At 37.2% G+C, this 18,097-nt stretch overlaps 1 protein-coding gene across 1 annotated transcript in view; it reads right to left on the reverse strand.

Moving 5' to 3' along the window:
• Positions 1-687: 687 nt before the first annotated feature.
• The window catches only part of LOC149256640 (pentatricopeptide repeat-containing protein At1g62350-like), an 82,042-nt gene continuing 64,632 nt past the window's right edge, over positions 688-18,097 (reverse strand). The window contains exon 2 of the mRNA XM_089460809.1: positions 688-2,243. Coding sequence (XP_089316935.1) covers positions 1,845-2,243 — 399 coding nt within the window. The 3' untranslated portion in view covers positions 688-1,844. The remainder of the gene's footprint in view (positions 2,244-18,097) is intronic.

Raw genomic sequence — 18,097 nt, forward strand, 5'->3', positions numbered from 1 at the left:
AAACTATCACTCAATCACCCCGCTAGAAACTAGGAATGAAATTAGCCAATTGGAATCCATTGCAGCCATAGAGAGACAAGCTTTTTTGGACTCCGAAATCCTAGAGGGTATTTCCACTTGGATTCCTAACCCTGGTCAATTAGGGGAAGAAGGGAGCAATACTTTCTTGTGTTATCTCCATATTGGTAGATGATGACCTTGTTGGGCAGGGTTCTGAAGGATAAACAAGAAGAAAGATATAATATCTTTGCCAGTCTGAAAGATGTCAAACGAGTCCAAAGGAAACATAGGGTATGTTTAGAAAGAATGGATGCGCAGTTGGCCCATATCGAGTGCCATCTTCATTGTGATCCTGCTCCTCCAATGCCAAAGACCCAACACTAGTTACCTCCTCTGAATCCTTATTTTCAGCTTGTTAGCTCTCAATTTTTCCTTTTACAACACTATAGTGGATACTTTAATCATGTTAGAACTGTTAAAACTATTAAGAGTTTGGGACAAGCTACTCAATTGGTAGGTGATAAAAAATATCATATATATATATATATAATATGATAATTTTGATTTAAAAATAAAACAAATTTAATTATTAATTTTTTTTCATGTATTTCTAATTTAGATAAAATTTTATCATTATTCAAGTTTGACGAACACTTACAATTACATCAAATTATAACAAAGCAGGTATAAGCAGCTGCTAATTTCACTTGTTTATTTATTTACTTATGCAAACATGAGAAAAATGTCTATGAATGTCATCGGGTTCAATATGCACTCCCATATAACTGTGTATAACATAGACATCTACCATTGTTTCTCCACTTACTTTGAATTCCCTTTGTCCATCGTTGTTAGCTTTAAACATTTCTGAACAAGAGATGTGAGTGGAGCCATGAACTGTATGCAATCATTGTTGATCTCCAATCTAATCCCGAAGGATCTCAATTGCCAGAAAACTAGAAAATCAACGTTGAAATTATTTTACCTTATATTCATGTTGTCACTGTATAGAACAGTCCAGGTCTGTGCTAACAAATATGGTTGATTCAGAGGAATCAAAATTTGCGGATGATGCATACTGGATCACATGTTATATGCCGCAATTTCAAACACTGGAAACCTCATTCAATCGGGGACATGCCCTGCTGAATGACAAGTTCATGATGGAACAAGACCACATCGGCACAGTTGAGGGGTAATCATTTTTGCAATTTGCCAAGCATTTGTACTTATCCTGCATAAATAGAATGTTTAGATTTGATGACTTGATTATTATGTGCAATGAAGACCTGCTTGAAAGCATCTGATAAATCTATATCTCTTGGCTAATCTTGGCAATTCTGATGACCCTGTTGAAGTAAGATGAGAGCTCTTTACTGCAGATCAATTCCTCTGTTTGAAACTGGCTAGCCTTGGCCGAGATATATCTGAAATTGGCAGCTCAAGATAGTTTGTTGCTGAATTCCATATTAAGATCATTTGGACGTGATCTGGAACCATTTTCAAACCTAGAGGTTAATGTGAGGGTCAAAAAGTATATTCTAAATGGAGATGGAAATTCCTCCCAAGATAAATCATTTTCTGTTTCAAGATGCATGTTTTAGAGGGCTATAGTGGCACACAATTTCTCACAATCATCCATCATCCCCATTGCTTCTGTATACAACCGATCTTACATGTTAAAAACCGTCCATACTCTCATGCTATAATTGTAGGATCAATTAGTTTATCTATTTCCCTTTTCTCTGGAGGATGCAATACCTGCCCACATGGAGACTGCCTTGTTGAGTTCAATGATCCTCCCAAGAAGAAAAGAGATGGAACGTAATAGAAGATTCAGGAGTTTAAGTTGTTCCAGTATCCTGTGTACCATCTGTTAAAAACCCCATATAACCATCCAAAAATTGTTTATATTCTTTACTTACAGCAACTGAAAGATCAAGCTCCCCAAGACTTTGAAGACCATTAATTAAAACTTTAAATGTGTATTCATCTATCTTACATCCTAATTGCTTCATTAGATCATAGGTCTCCATGGCATTTTGAGGCAGGCCCACTCGTAGAAAGGTAGTAAGAAGGTGGGTGAAAGCCTTTGTATCAGGTTGAAAGCCTTCTTTCTCCAATTCAGCAAAAAGTGGCTTGATTTCTTCAATTAGGTTATTTCTTTTCAGCGTTGTTATCATAGAAGCGTAAAGGGATAAATCTGGTTTGTACCACACTTCCTTGCGCACAACATCAAATACCTGAAGCAAGGAGAAGAAAAGAAAAGATTAGCAGTTACCTTGAAATTTGAATTACACACACACAGGGATGTATATGGGTATGAATGTAATATTTATTTTGTGTTTTAACCTTGTACAGTTAATTGCTGCAAACAGATTCTTAATAAAAAAGAAAAGATGCAATGCACAAACGCACACATTAACATGGAGATTTTTTTGAAAACCAAAAGGATTTTTTAGTATATTGCTTCTTTACAGTATTACAATATAATGTAGTCTAACTAATAAACGTTTTGTCCCTTTTCTGGGCATTGTATCTGCTCAACTTTGCCTAAAATCCCATGGAGAATTTTTAGAATCGTAAGTTTGGGTTGTGCAATCTACAGAATCTGAGTGCCCTAAGGGTTATTCAGGCACTGAATCCATTTATGCATTCAAAACCACATTTAAAACAAGAAATCACCATCTCGCTCAAAATTGTATCAAAAGGCCAAAATGCCTATTAGTTATTGTGCCTTACAATACAATATGTATATCCCACTGCATCTATAAATTGCTAATCCATTTACCCTAGTTTATAATACAACCATAGTTAGTCGAAATTACAAAACCATGGGTTAAACCACCATGTACTACAAAACCACTTAAATCGAAAATCGTGTGCTAAAAAGTTAAAAACCACCAAAATGGACACAATAAACCACCCATTAATTTTTTTGGGGGCGCTACTTTCGACCGCCCACCCCCCGAACAAGGGGGGTTGCTGTCCCCCTTGTGATTCCCCCATTGTGCCCGATGCAACATACGCTCTGTGGAGGTAATTGTGCAAAGAATATAGCATATAACCAACATTCTCCCACGTGTTTTCTTTACATACAGGGGGTCACAAGAGTACATGATCAACAATCCAAGAGAATAATACCTAATATTTATCTACACCAATAGAAATTCTTAATGATCAGAAATTTTGTTAATGCATCTACAACATTCCTCAAAGTGTCCACTTTTACCAGTAGCACCTTCTTGTCTTCAATCATATCTCTCACAAAATGATATTGAACATAAATATGCTTTGTCTTAGAATGATAAGCTAGGTTCTTTGCTAGGAAAATTGTGTTTTGACTATCACAATCTACCTTTAAAACTTGTACTTGTTACGACAAAATTTAGCACCCTGGTGCTAGGTTGCATTAGAACCCTAGCAAGGACGGGATCCACCACCACCATCAGCTCAGTAATGAATTCCCCTGATGTTTTGTGGGCAGATGTTAGCCCCACAAGGGAGGCTTCCCCAACAAGCCTTAGAGGTTAGATGACTAAGGGGGTAGTAAGCCAAATGGCTCTCTAAAGAGCTTGTTAATTAACACCCAAGAATAATACTCAGTAATGTATGGCTCTAGGTCAAAGGACAATAGCTTGAGTGGCAACTAGCAGGTTTAATTCCCCCTCCACCTGGGTTCTATTCTTCGGAGACATGTTAGCCTGTGCAGCAAAAATTTGTACAAGTTGAACATTTGTGTTGAGAAAAATCCCTATAGACCCAAAAGGGCAAGAATCTTTGAATATCTTGAAATTGAGGTGAATAGTGGCAATCAATGTGATTTGATCCTAAGTCTTGCCCAAATTAATCCTTTGAAGTTACCAATTCACCAATCATTGTTAAAAAAATAATGTATGGCTCCAAGTGAAATGAAGTAGAGAGGTCAAAGAACTAATGACTCAAGATGGGCCTTGGAGATGCTCAAATAGATTTCCAAACATATGCTACTTTGAAATTTGAATTTAATTATTTACAAAAAGTATAAAATGATGGAGAATGGAGGATCAATGCCTTAACTCATTTATGAATTCTTGGGCATATACAATCAAGGAAAGAGTAAGTCAATTGTTGAAGACCCTTGGATGGAGTGGGAAAGAGAGAAAGGTAACTTCTCGTTCCAACCCTAGCAAACTTCCAAACCATGAGATTTAAGGTCAATGAATGTTGAAGATAGTTTCCTTTATGGATACTTGAAAACAAATTTTGCATATGGAGGAATCATAATTCATAAAAAAAATATAGCATTTATCAAGAAGGCCCAATCTAAAAATTTTACTCACAATAAAATAACATTACTCATCCAACCATCACTTCTCCAATCCAAAGCAAGTTCATCCATATAAAATATATCTTCACCAAGACAATTCACTTCACTTGAAATATCTACAAGCCAAAATTTAGGAGGAATAATTGTAGAAATTTCAGATTGTTATGGGATTTCTCCCCCAAAACTCCATGAAAAAATGAGAGGAAGTGCCCCTCAAGTGTTCAATTTTCGTCTGAATAAAATAATAAATTTCTAAGCTAAAATCCCCCAAATTCACCAAAGGAGGGGCAAACAGCCTTCTCTACAAATTAATTAATCTAAATTAATATTTAATGGGGCTTCTAATGCCACATGTACAAAAATTAGGGGCTCAAGCCCTTAAAAGCTTACCCTTCACAAATGAAGGGCAAAAAGAGGGTGTTGGTACAGTTTCCAGCCTCCAAAGCAATGTTGCATGAAGCGGGGACAAAACGGGCACGTTTTTTGGAAGTGGGGATGCGGAAGCATCATTTTCCAAAAATCTAGGAAGCGAAGCGTCTCAGAAGCATCTACATATATATATATATATATATATATATATATATATATATATATATATATATATATATATTTGCATTTATATTAAAAAAAACATCCAAAATACCAAATTAGTTGTAGAAGACATGAAAACATGCATAGTTTTACATAAATCAAGATAGATATGGCATCCATTGTACATCAATGATTAATTATTCCAGCATCAACCATCTACAATCTAGATTCCTCTTCTCTTGTCTAGTGTTTGCCTCTACTTCAATTCTATCGAGATTTTAGTCAACATTACCTAATTTTGATCAAACAGCTTAATCCAAGCCTTATAATATGGTAGAGAAAGCTTAACATGCCTGATCAATGATTTTGGCTTGAGTGAAGGGTACATTATTGCTAAGGCCATGACAAAGGAGTTCAACAATCAATAACACCAACATTGGGGTACATATAGGGTTTGTTGCTCTTGATTAAATGCCAATCACATGCCATCATACATGATATAATCCAATGAAATGCCACAATCCCATTGATCCTGAAAATTGTTAAGTCTGCTAAATTTTGAATGGGATATGAAATTCTATTTTCTCCATATGAAGTCTGATGAGGTTGGAACCACTCTCAAACATCCCGAGTCATTTCATGGTAATGTTAAAAATTTAAGTAAAAGGATGGAAATGAAAGATAAAGGAGAATGTCACTTTTACTTTAAGAATTTAACATTACCATTAGGGAGCATCTAGGAAGTGTCTAGGGAGCATCAAGGGGCACCTTGGGAGTATTTGGAAAGTGTAGTTCCTCACAGAACAATTCGGAATTTCCAAAAACAAAAAAACAAAAAAGGCCCCGCGGAACCGTCCACCTTCTCTCGGATCTGCTCGCGATCCGCGGTGGATACACACCCGAACCTCCACAGATCCGCACCCAATCCTTTCCGGATCCGCGGATCGGGAAATAGGAACCGCGGATCGGGCAATAGGAGCCGCAGATTGGGCCCCCACGAATCCAATTTTGCAAGAACTACCAAAAAAAGGAGGAACCGCGGATCTGATTTTCTGATCCGCGATTCCGCCAAAGGATCAATGGTGGATCCGTACGGGGCACGGAACTGCCTTTGGATCCTTGGGGAGGGGGACGGTTCCTTTAACACTGCTCCAAAGGCCCTTCAACAACAAAACTTCTTTCATATGTCATCCACCAACCCTAAGCAACCTCTAATGTGGGCATGCAAGCCCCCAGGTGGGCACAAGGGCCTTCCAATTCATACTTTAGCTCCAATAATCTTCAATTAGCTTTCTAGTCCTTGCTAACAAACCCTCAAAGCAAGAATGCAAACCCCAAACTTCCACCATTAGCCCTTTAAAAATCTCCAAAATCCTTCTCTAGGGGGACGAGTGGGCTCCAAAAATAATATTTCGCCTTCAAAGCTTCCAAATGAGGGATGGAAACTCTTATTAAATTCCTCCCATGATGGGCATAGGGTTGCTCCCATAACCATATCAAAAACAAAGGCCGACCCTAATTCCAACCTCATTTAAATTATAAAACATTTAAATTCAAAACAACAGACAAAGCAACCTTAATTGTGTAGTCCAACGCATATGCATATGTATACATTTACAAAGTTTGATTTACTCGTCTAAGGCCATTGTGTCTCTCTGTAACCCATTGGTCACTCTACTCAAGAACTAGGCCACACCCCTGATACTGGAGATGAGTAGTTCAAAAGTATGCCCTTGCTTTTTATGAAAGAAAACAAGCCTGCCTTGGAAATTTGTTGCCATGCTACAAGAGGAGGCCGACCTTAGTTTCATAAGTTATCAGTATCTATTCTAGAACCCTGTAATTTCAGTCTGCTGCTTAGGCTGAGTGTCCTCGGTCTAATAGTACCTCTGATTTGCTGATAGCACTGCAACTGCTAGTCGAAGCCTATATGTATATTTTGTATTTTTCATTGGAGATATCCAAGTTGTGGGACAACTACTTACAGGGAACCAACGTTTGTATAAAGCGTGCAATGGGCCAATTCTCAATTAACCTTCCTATACATGGCTCCACAAACCATTTTACTACACAACCTTCTACCTAAATCATTTTGTTTCTTTGGTATGTTCAATCTGCTTCAAATTTGCCCAAAGTACATTATAATACTGCATACTATGCATGTACAGACATCACCAAAGTCTTGTAATATTAGAGTACTACCTTTATAATTAAATTATGTGTCATCTACTCATCTTTCTTGTTCAATTGAGTTTGCGGGACTCTTATTTTGGTTGTGCGAGGTTGTATTTGCAAATATCTATGATTGGAATAATGATCACATGGTCGGTTGCCACTATAGGCATCTCAGTGAAGCTGTTGCAGATCAATCACTTCAGAGCTCTAAAATATCATTATTGGCATGCAAGTTTAAGCCTTTTCTCCTGGAAGACCATTGTTGGCATTCCATCCTGGGTGATGGTTAACGATGGGGGTAGATCTTAGGTGATGTTTTTGTCCTGTTGTCGTTCTGTATTTTTGAGGTTGAGGGAGTAAACACATAAGACAACATCAAAACCACTTTGGAAGCTAGGATCTAGCCTTGACAACTTCAGAGAGGGATCTCTCTATAAAATTTAGCTATGTTTTATGTGAATTTTAGGCTAGTTATGACTGTACTGATTGTTTTCTATTAGATTGTTTGGTTGATTAAATTGTTATAATTCCATTGGGCTATGGAGTCTAAAGATTAACTGGATATGCATCAAACTTTGAAGGAGTTTCACAGGGCAAGTTAGGTTGCACTAGTTGGATCTTTCAGAATTTTAAATGGATTATGAAACATAAGAAATGTAAGATTCAATAGAAACTAAGGAGCAATGAAGGATTCCTTAATTTGACTTCAGCAAAAAACATATAAATTACTAACAGCCAGAATAGGGTGTTCTGTTATGTGATTAAGCTTTTCAAAAATGACAGAGAAAAGAAACAATGATTAAACACATGAACGGGAGAAAAACATCACCAATTCGTACACCACATGAATCCTATGAAGAATGTCCTTGTATTATTGATGCTTCCAGCAACTTGAAAAATTACAGTTTGCATAGGAAATTATATTCAACAATCAACACGTAATACTTCAAACAGTGAAGTATTTATAAAAATAATTACAAAATGATTTACAAAATCGTTGTCACAACTAACAGTGTATTAATGGCATTATCCTAAACAATAAAATTGATCTTTTGGAGAATCATAGGCACGATGGATAGCTGCATGAAGAGGTGGCTCTGTTTTGAAGGATTCGGTTGCTGAATCAGCCTATAACTATGTTGTGTTGGCTGATATTCTTATTGCATTCGAGTTGCTTTTTAATCCAATAAATCACATAGTTTCTCCCACCTTTTTTCATCTGGAATGGTTAACTTGATTACCCTTTGGTAAATCTCATCAACCTCAGTATACTTTGCAAATGTTGGCTTTACTGTGAAGATATTTTTTACCTCATGCTGGATAAAAAAGTCATTTCCCATTGTCTCTAAGAATGCTCTAGCTGTCATGCTGCCTTTTATACCACTGAATTTAATACTGCTTTTGGTCACTTCCTTCATCTTCATAACATAATCTTCTTGAGTAATTAGTTTGTCATTAATCACATATATGTTGGGAAATCCCTTCTAAATTAATGTTTCAATCTTGTTGACAAATTTGTTCACTCCCAACTCCAATGTTTCACATTTCTCTTCTAATTGAGCAATGAGATTTCTCTTAGTTAAAACCTTCTTGACTTCCAAGATGGTAGCAATCTTGTCACTAATTCCTAACTCTTCAAGTTCATACTTATTCTTTGAATTCAGGAATTTGATGATGTTGGAAGCTTTTGTAGGCATGTCTCCCAACTTTTCCCTTACTTCAAAAATGGTTTCAGTGGCCTTTTGTATCAGTTCTTTCTGTTCAAAAATGATTTGGATGCATGGCCAAATCTCATTCATGGAGTCCAAAATACCCATCCAAATGGTTTCCTTGGCTTGGGCCAAGGTTTGACCAATTGATGTATCCTTCTCCACCCTCTATAACCTCTCTAGCAACCTTTGTGACTTTTGTACTTCAACCAAATGAGAAGCTTCAATTCTAGCTTTCTGTTCTTGCAGAGCTTTGAGCTGCCCATGCAACTTATTAATTTCTTCTAACTGGATTGACATATTTTCCAGTGTCTTTGTCACCTGTTCAACACTTGTAGTTTGAGTTGAAGAAGTTGTTGCAGTTGTTGTTCCTGTAGTTGGGATTTGAGTGATGGGTATAGCATCCAGGGGGACTATGGCTACCCTTTGACTCTGTTCTTTCTCTTTGATCATTTTCTCCATTTCTACCTCCATCTGTTTGATCTGAACATTCTGCTCTATGATTAACTTCATCATGTTAGCCTTCCGTGTCTCATTTTCTTCAATATCTTTAGTCAAGGGATCCTCTATGGCTGGCAATTTCAGCTGCTTTCTCAATGCTGCAATGTCAGGATTTTTCTTCTTGATGATCTCCTCTGCAGCATTTATATCTTTAGGATCATATCCTATCTTGACTACTAAATCTTCCAAGGATTTGATCCTATTGTCCTTTGCTAAAGAAGATACCTTTTCCATTTTTAACTGGGACTGAATGTTTGCATATGAAACCTGCAGCTTTGACAATGACATGGCATTATTAGTTAAGGTAGATGAAATCATCTCACCAGTCTGTTTATGCATCTCCATTTGATCAATGGGATAAATATCTTTGGTGCTAAATTCAAACGTTGTTCTCTTGTAATCTGCTGGTGTCTTAGGATGTGGAATTTGGGCCTCAAGGAAGACCATCTGCATCTTTCTTTGCTCTGCATCAAAAACTGATAATAATATGCTTTGTGAACTAGAAGTTTGCTTCCAAAACTGAGTGTAGGTGTTGTTCTTGAGAGTTTCATTCTTAAGTTTGATCTCCCGGTACCTGTCAATTTTTTTTCTCCTTCTCTCCTTGGACATCCTGCAAAGCTAGCTCTATTTCTTTTTGACCATGTGATATTGAAGGTCCAGTAGGAGATGTAACAAACTTGCTACTTGCAGATGGTGTTTCTCCAATTATGATGGCAACTTGACCTTCTACTTCCTTTTCTATATCTGTCTTAGGAGTCCTCTTCGCTCTTTTCCTGTAACTGATTTTGAAATCCTTGGCCTCACTACTTCTTGTTGACGGCGATCCCTCCTCTCTCTGTCTTTTACTTATTTTCTCTTGAGGAGTGGGAGTCTGTAAATTTGAAGTAGAAAACAATTGCTCTTCAGCTTCTTGTAATGTATTCTCTGCCCATTCTGACTAGTTCACATATTTCTCTATCTCAGGCCTTGGGGTATGGATATATGGAGTAGTTTTGTTTTCTACTCTCAGCTTAGAAATGATACCCCAAGGGTCATAAGACCATGTGAAACTCAGGTTAAATTTCATTTCTTTAAGGATTTTATCTGCTTCTTCTCCTGCTGACCTGGTGTTGCATATGAAAGGGCCCACTTGTGTCTTTATCCGAAACTGGGACTTCTTCTTTGCCACCACAAAGTGAATATCATCTGAATTTAGCATTTGTCTGATATATTCAAGGGCAAAAATCCTCATGGGGAGGTATTTTGGGAGTTTGTATAGTGCTAACTCGCATCCATAAACTCTGATTTCAATGTAATTCTAGTATAAATATCAGTCTCCAGTCCTGGCCTGATCTGTCAAATGTAGGATCCTCTTGATGTCTTCACTGATTCTAGGTTCTACCGAGCCGCTTAAGATACTCATAGCTGGGTGAACAAACTCTTTAATGCACTGTTTATAAGAGAATTCTTGTTGCTCTTTCATCACTAAAGAAGTCCAAAATATTACAGGTTGTCGTTTTCCCTCTTCATCTAGCCTTTGCATGGCAAAACTAAACTTGTTGTTAGAATATTCCGACACATAGGAAATAGTTAAGTATAACTTGGTCTAGTGTAGAGTTAGGTAAAGTGTGTTTCTTTACTATGTACTTTTGTAACTTACAATCTAACGGTCACGATATGTTTAGACATGAAGTGATCTGACGGTTCATTCTTTCCTCGGTATTACCAACGTTTGATCCATGACTTAACACCCGATTGGTCCATGATCTCGATTTAAAGAGCATGAAGGGTCATTTGTAGGGTGACCGTTCATGAGAGAAGCTTATGTAAATTTTCTTTCTTTTATTAATAAATTGCCTGAAGTGGTCGTGTTGGCTCAGGCCGTGCACTGTTTCCCTCTTTGAGGGTTTTAACCACGTCAAAAATACTGGTGTATTGATCTGTGATCTGTTTGTGAGCAGTGTCCTTTGGTGTTCTATCTGAAGAACTTACCCTGTAAATTCCTACATGGTATCAGAGCTATTTGAGAGCCGCATTCGTTGGTGATCCAAATCGGAAGTCGATACAACTGCATCCGACTGTCGTTTCCTAGATCTATTGTTTCTTACCGCTTTCGGGCCGAGAGGACTGCTCTATTATGTTAGGAGCATCTGTTCCAGTGAGGAACCCCTTTTGTTTCACGCGAAAAGGTTTCCAGTAGCCCTAACTACGCCATTTTTAAGATCTGGAGGTATACAGTATTTATTTGTAGTTTTAGTTATTTATCTCTCTGTTTATTTCGGTTTATTTATCTCTTTGTTTTATATTACCAGACCTATACCTTTCATTTCTGCGTATGCTCTTTGCCCTACGACTCTGCGATCTGGGCAAATCAGAAACAGGAAGGAAGGATTTTTCTCATGCGTATGCTCTTTTCTGTCTCGCCTTAGTGTGATCTCAGAAAATCAGAAGCATTGAGGAAAATATTTAATTTCTGGCGAAAGCTAACTTCAAGCCATAAGGTTTGGGTTTTTTTGTATGTCCATGTTAAGGTTGTGTGGTTTTTTGTTTTGTAGGCAAAAAGGGTTTTTTCAAGTAAGCATGCACCTCAAAGCTTCAATGACTAATAAAAAAAAAAAAAAAACCACTTCTTCTTTTCCAAAAATTACTAACCCTTTAAACTAGTTCACTTGGTCCAAAGTTACTTTATGAGAATAGAGGTCTTGAGTTCAAGTTTTTTTTTTTTTGTTGAGTTACTTTTTCAAAAAACACATATAACTTATGTTTTAAAATTACTTTATGTAAAAGTGTTCTCACCCATTATAAAAAGTGAGTCACTTATAATTCTAAAGTCCCTTTATCTTTTATTTAAGTTACAATTTAGTGGGTAGCTCATAAAGTACCATTGTAAAACTGACTTTCACTTATTTATAAAAGTGGATCACATAAAATATTTTTTAAAGTGAGCTAATTAGATTAAGTTTGGAAAGGGGGGAGGCGATTTTTTTTTAAAATCCAACATTATCATTCACTTCCGCACATTCATGCACTTCATCAATATCTTCAATAACTTTTCTTCAAAAAGCCATAACAACTTCATCTGGAAGCCGTTTTTAGAGCCATTTTTTTTTAATTGGCCTAATTTTTTGAGATCTTTCCATTGGAACACTTAGTTTCGGCATCTACAGCTTTAGTTTTTGTTAAAATGTAAAGTCCATGCCAAGTTATTCTTGACAACACCAACTACTTCCAATGGTGGTCCTACATTGTGTATTTACTTAGAAGTAAAGGTCTTTACAGAATAGCCTCAGGCCAAGAAACTAAACCTAAAGATGAAGATAAGGCAGCCAAATGGGAAAATAGACAAGATCAAGCACGTGGGTTGATAGGGATGTCTATTTCTCCAGACCTTAGATTCCATATCGCAGAACTTGATACCCCTAATGAAGCAATGAAACGGCTCACTAAAGTTTTTAGAATTAAAAATGAAATTAGAGCCCATCAACTCGAAAATGAGTTGTTTACGTTGGACCCCAATAATTTTTCTTCCATTGAAGATTTTTTGTCCAAGTTCAAGACCCTTAGACTTCTCTTGGAAGGTGTTAAGGTTAAGAAAGAAGATGGTAGCCTTATCTATTCCATTCTTACTAAGTTGGAACCAGCCTACTTTGTGTTTGTTTCTACCTTCCATTCTATTAGAGAAGCATTTATTTCTCAAGGACAAGACTACAAGTCCCCCTCTTTTGATGTATTTTGTGATTCTTTAATAAGAGAACAAGAAAACTCTTACATCTTGGTCTTCTTAATCTTGGAAACTCTTCTAAGAAATCCTTAGCCGCCCAACATCAACCAAATTCAAAGAATCCTAAGAAGCGGTATCCTAAAAAGAATGGTCCTAAACCAAACAAGGGTCCTAAGAAATTTCAGTCTCAAAATGAAAAATCAATTCAACAAAATGATAAAGCAAATAAAAGCAAAGGGAAGAAGACTGATAGACATTGCAACTTTTGTAATCGAGATGGCCACTTAGAATCCAAATGCTTTAAAAAGATGGAAGCCTTAGAAGCAACAATGAAGAAGCATAACATCCATTTGGAGCACTCTTCAACTTCAACTTCATCTTCAGGAATTGCACTTTATGCATGTGGTTGTCAAACATCTTGGTCTAGTTATGCACTAAATGTATCTTCTTCTTCTCATTCTCATGAGTGGCTCATTGATTCTGGAGCTTCTTATCACATGGCCAAAAACAAAGCCATGTTTTCTTCTTTAAATGATTGTAACACCAAAAATATATATGTTGGTGATGATAGATCTCTTAGTGTTGTAGGGACTGGAACTATTCATCTAGACAATGGTCAATTTAATGATGTATTATGTGTTCCAACCTTATCCTGCAACCTTCTATCTGTATATCAAATAACTCATTCAGGGGAAGGTAAAATCGTTGAATTCTCACCTCATGATGTTGTAATTAAGGACCTAAGAGATCCTAGACAGATTTTAGCTATTGGCATCGCTGATGATTCTACAAGGTTGTATAAGTTTAATAACTTTGGACCATCAACTCTTCCCTCGGTATTTATTGCTCATAATGATGAAGTGAGCAAACTTTGGCATGAGCGATTTGGTCACTTAAACTATCGCTCCCTTCAAAATCTATGTAAAGAAAATATGGTGACAGGTCTTCCTATGGTATCTTGCAGAGATGGTGTTTGTTCCAGATGTGTACTCGGAAAACATCATTGGGATAATTTTGAAAAATGTGCCTCTTGGCACACCTCAGCGCCTTTACAGCTTGTGCATAGTGATTTATGTGGTCCACTTCCAGTTGTTTCATTCTCTAGCTACAAGTATTTCTTAAATTTCATTGATGATTTCTCTAGATGCATTTGGGTATACTTCTTAAAACTCAAGAGTGAAGTATTTAACATGTTCTTGGCCTTTAAGGTCTTTGTTGAGAAACAATCTGAACATCAACTGTTATGTAAAAAAATTAGTTAGTATTTAATTTTAGGTTAATTAGACAAAAGGGCACGATCATAAGATCATGCCCTTTCCCCAAAGGGTGCCCATGGCGGTATATAAGCCAGGAAACCCCATTGTAAACATCATCATCTGTCAATTCATTATTAATAAATATTTATATATATTTCTGTTTATCAAGAAGTTTTCACTTCATTCTTCCTTTACACCTTGGAATCTTTTAAAGAATGCATCCTTAAATTTTCTCCAGAATTAGATGACAGAAGTATTCCACAAGTGTCATTAACAGCTATGACAGGTATATCACCACTTCAGACCTTAAAGTTAAAAAGACACATAAATAAGAACAATGTATTGGTTCTCATAGACTCTGGTAGCACACACAATTTTTTAGATGCAACTGTGGCGAAGAGACTCGATATTTTTTCATTTCCCTTACCAAACATGAAAGTGATGGTAACTAACGGTAAGAAGATTGACAAGGTGGGGAAATGCCATAAGGTCAGATTGCAGATTCAAGACTTTAATTTAGAGTCTCCATTCTTCACAGTACCGTTAGGAGTAGATGTAGTCTTAGGTATCCAATGGCTACGAACTTTAGGTACTTATGCCGCCAACCATCAAGTACAGTTTATAAAATTCAAATGGGGAGGTCAAAAGTACAAACTACACGGATTCCAAGCACCAGAAAATCAAGTTGTATCATCATACAGATGATGAAGCTGAGTCGAAAAGGAGCACCCGCTTATGTAGTACAATGTCACCAATTAGAAATGTTATCTACAAATATGACCAGAGAAGAGTCACCAGAGATACAAGATCTGATTCGGAAGCATGAAAAACTATTTCAAGACCTACCTCTGAAGATGCCGCCTAATAGGGAAATTAAGCATACAATAGAAGTCAAGGCAGAGTCAGACCCCGTCAACATCAAGCCATACCGATATCCGCATCACCAAAAAAAGGAAATTGAGAGATTAATGCAAGACCTTTTAAAGTGTGGGACCTTGATCATCTTGGAATATGTGATCAAGTGGAAGGACTTACCCGAAAAAGATGCTTCTTGGGAGAATGAAGCATTTTGTCAACAACATCCGTCGTCATGTATGCTTTGAGGACAAAGCATTCTTTCGAGAGGAAGGCAATGTTATGTAAAAAATTAGTTAGTATTTAATTTTAAGTTTATTATTTAATTTTAGGTTAATTAGGCGAAAGGGCACAATCATAAGATCATGCCCTTTCCCCAAAGGGTGCCCATGGCGATATATAAGCCAGGAAACCCCATTGTAAACATCATCATCTGTCAATTCATTATTAATAAACATTTATATATATTTATGTTTATCAAGAAGTTTTCACTTCATCAACTTCTTAAGCTAAGATCTGATAATGGCGGAGAATATGTTAACAACAAATTCATCAACTTTTGCACTGAGCATGGAATTCAAATGCAACATACTGTTCCATATACTCCACAACAAAATGGTGTAGCTGAAAAGAAGAATCGCACCTTAAAGGAAATGGCTAATTGTATGCTTCTTAGTCTTAGTTTTTGGGCAGAAGTAATTAACTGTGCAAATTACATAGTAAATCTCACTCCTACTAAGGTTTTAAAGAATATCACTCCAGAAGAAGCATGGAGCTCAATTAAACTAGATGTAAGTCACTTTCGTGTTTTTGAAAGTGAAACATGGGCCCATATTCCAAATGAGAAACATAGAGCTTTAGAACCTAAGAGTGAAAATGTACTTTTGTTGGATATTCTGAAGATGTCAAAGGATATAGACTTATTCCACTCAAGTCCAAAAATGTTATCATTAGAAGAGATGTAAAGTTTGTTGAAAATATATCGGCCTACGAGCCTAGTTCGGCGGATGTACCACCTCTCTCTATCCCTTCTACTTCTGAAAATATTTCTTCTTCAGATGATGACAGCGAGGATGACAATCCTCCCCCACCTTCTCAAGATCCTCCTTCAGCTCCTCAACTTCCAAAATGGGTTCGTGCTACTCGGGATGCAACAGGTGCTCTTGCAGGTGATCCTACAAATCAACGATGTACACGTTCTCAGTTCAATAGAGCCTCTTCTTTACTGGCTCAAGCTTCAGCGAATTATGATCTTGACACCTTTGTAGAAGCTTCAGGCCATCCAGATTGGGATGTAGCTATGAATGAAGAATATCGTTCATTATTGGCAAATGATACATGGGATCTTGTTCCTCTTCCAAAGGGATGAAAACTTGTTAGATGCAAATGGGTTTATAGAACCAAGTTTGGACCAGATGGAAAAGTTGATAAACATAAAGCTCGTCTTGTTGCTAAGGGATTTTCACAAGTTGAAGGCATTGACTATACTGAAACCTTCTCCCCTGTTGCCAAAATGAACTCTATCCGCCTTGTTCGTTCCCTTGTTGCCTCTTTGAAATGGGAAGTCCATTAGATGGATGTTAAATCTGCCTTCTTGCATGGAGACTTGCATGAAGAAATCTATATGGAACAACCTCCTGGCTTTATAAAAACAGAATCCAGCCTTGTATCTCTGCTTAATAAAACCCTTTATGGTCTCAAGCAAGCCCCTCGGGCTTGGTATGCCGAAATGTATAGCTTTCTTTTAGATACTGGCTTTTCTAGGTGTCATTCTGACAATACTATCTACACCAAGAAAGTGGGTAAGTCTCTTATCATTCTTGTTCTTTATGTTGATGATCCTATCCTTACTGGTAGTGATCCCAACCTTATAAACCAAGTGAAGTCTAGCCTTAAAAGCAGTTTGAAATGACAGACTTAGGACACTTGCATTATTTTCTTGGTCTTCAAGTATTGCAATCCAAGGAAGGTATTTCCATTTCCCAGTCCAAGAATGCTTGTGATCTTCTACGCCACTTTCACATGGAAGATTGTAAGCCAACCCCTTCTCCATTTCAGTCTGGAGCCAAACTTTCAGTCACTTGTACTTCCCTTGAAGTTGATGCTACCTTATATGGTCATCTTGTAGGAAAACTTTTGTATCTGACCCATACCCGTCCTGACCTTTCCTTTGATGTTGGCCTTATTGCCCGATTTATGCAAAACCCACATAAAAGTCATTGGAAAGCAGCTAAAAGAATACTTCGTTATGTTCCAGTTATAGTTCAGTTTGGGATTCATTATAGTGCAGAAGCATCTCCTCTATTGGTTGGTTTCACTGATTCCAATTGGGTTGGTGACTCTGATGATCGGAATTCTACTGCAGGTTATGTGTTCACTCTTGGTTCTGGACCTATTACATGGGCTTGCAAGAAACAAAGTGCCGTTTCTCTTTCTTCAGTAGAAGCAGAGTATTGTGGTGCCGTAGAAGCTAGTAAGGAAGCCAGATGGCTTCGTCAGAACCTATCAGAGTTTGGCTTTCAGCAGCAACATGTGACTACACTTTGGTGTGATAATCAAAGTGCCATTCAACTATGCAAAGACCTAGTCCAACATCAATGCAGCAAACACATTGAACTACACATGCACTTCATCAAAAAGCTCATTCATGACCATGTTCTTGAAGTGCAATATTGTTCAACCGATGATCAAGTTCCAGACATCTTTATAAAGGCTCTCGCAGAGGCGAAGTTTACTAAACTTCGATTTATGGTTGGAGTTCAGGTAGTTGTCACTAAGGGGCATCCGACTACACTTTGGTGTGATAATTAAAGTGCCATTCAACTATGCAAATATCTAGTCCAACATCAGCGCACCAAACACATTGAACTACACATGCACTTCATCAGAAAGCTTATTCATGACCATGTTCTCGAAGTGCAATATTGTTCAACCAATGATCAAGTTGCAAACATCTTTACAAAGGCTCTCACAGAGGCGAAGTTTACTAAACTTCGATTTATGGTTGGAGTTCAAGAAGTTGTCACTAAGTGGGGATAGGCTCTAATGCCTCCTTCCTTCT

Source organism: Pinus tabuliformis, chromosome 7 (assembly GCF_031772625.1).
Source record: "Pinus tabuliformis cultivar Carrire ecotype Pingquan chromosome 7, CPIR1, whole genome shotgun sequence".
Taxonomy (NCBI): domain Eukaryota; kingdom Viridiplantae; phylum Streptophyta; class Pinopsida; order Pinales; family Pinaceae; genus Pinus; species Pinus tabuliformis.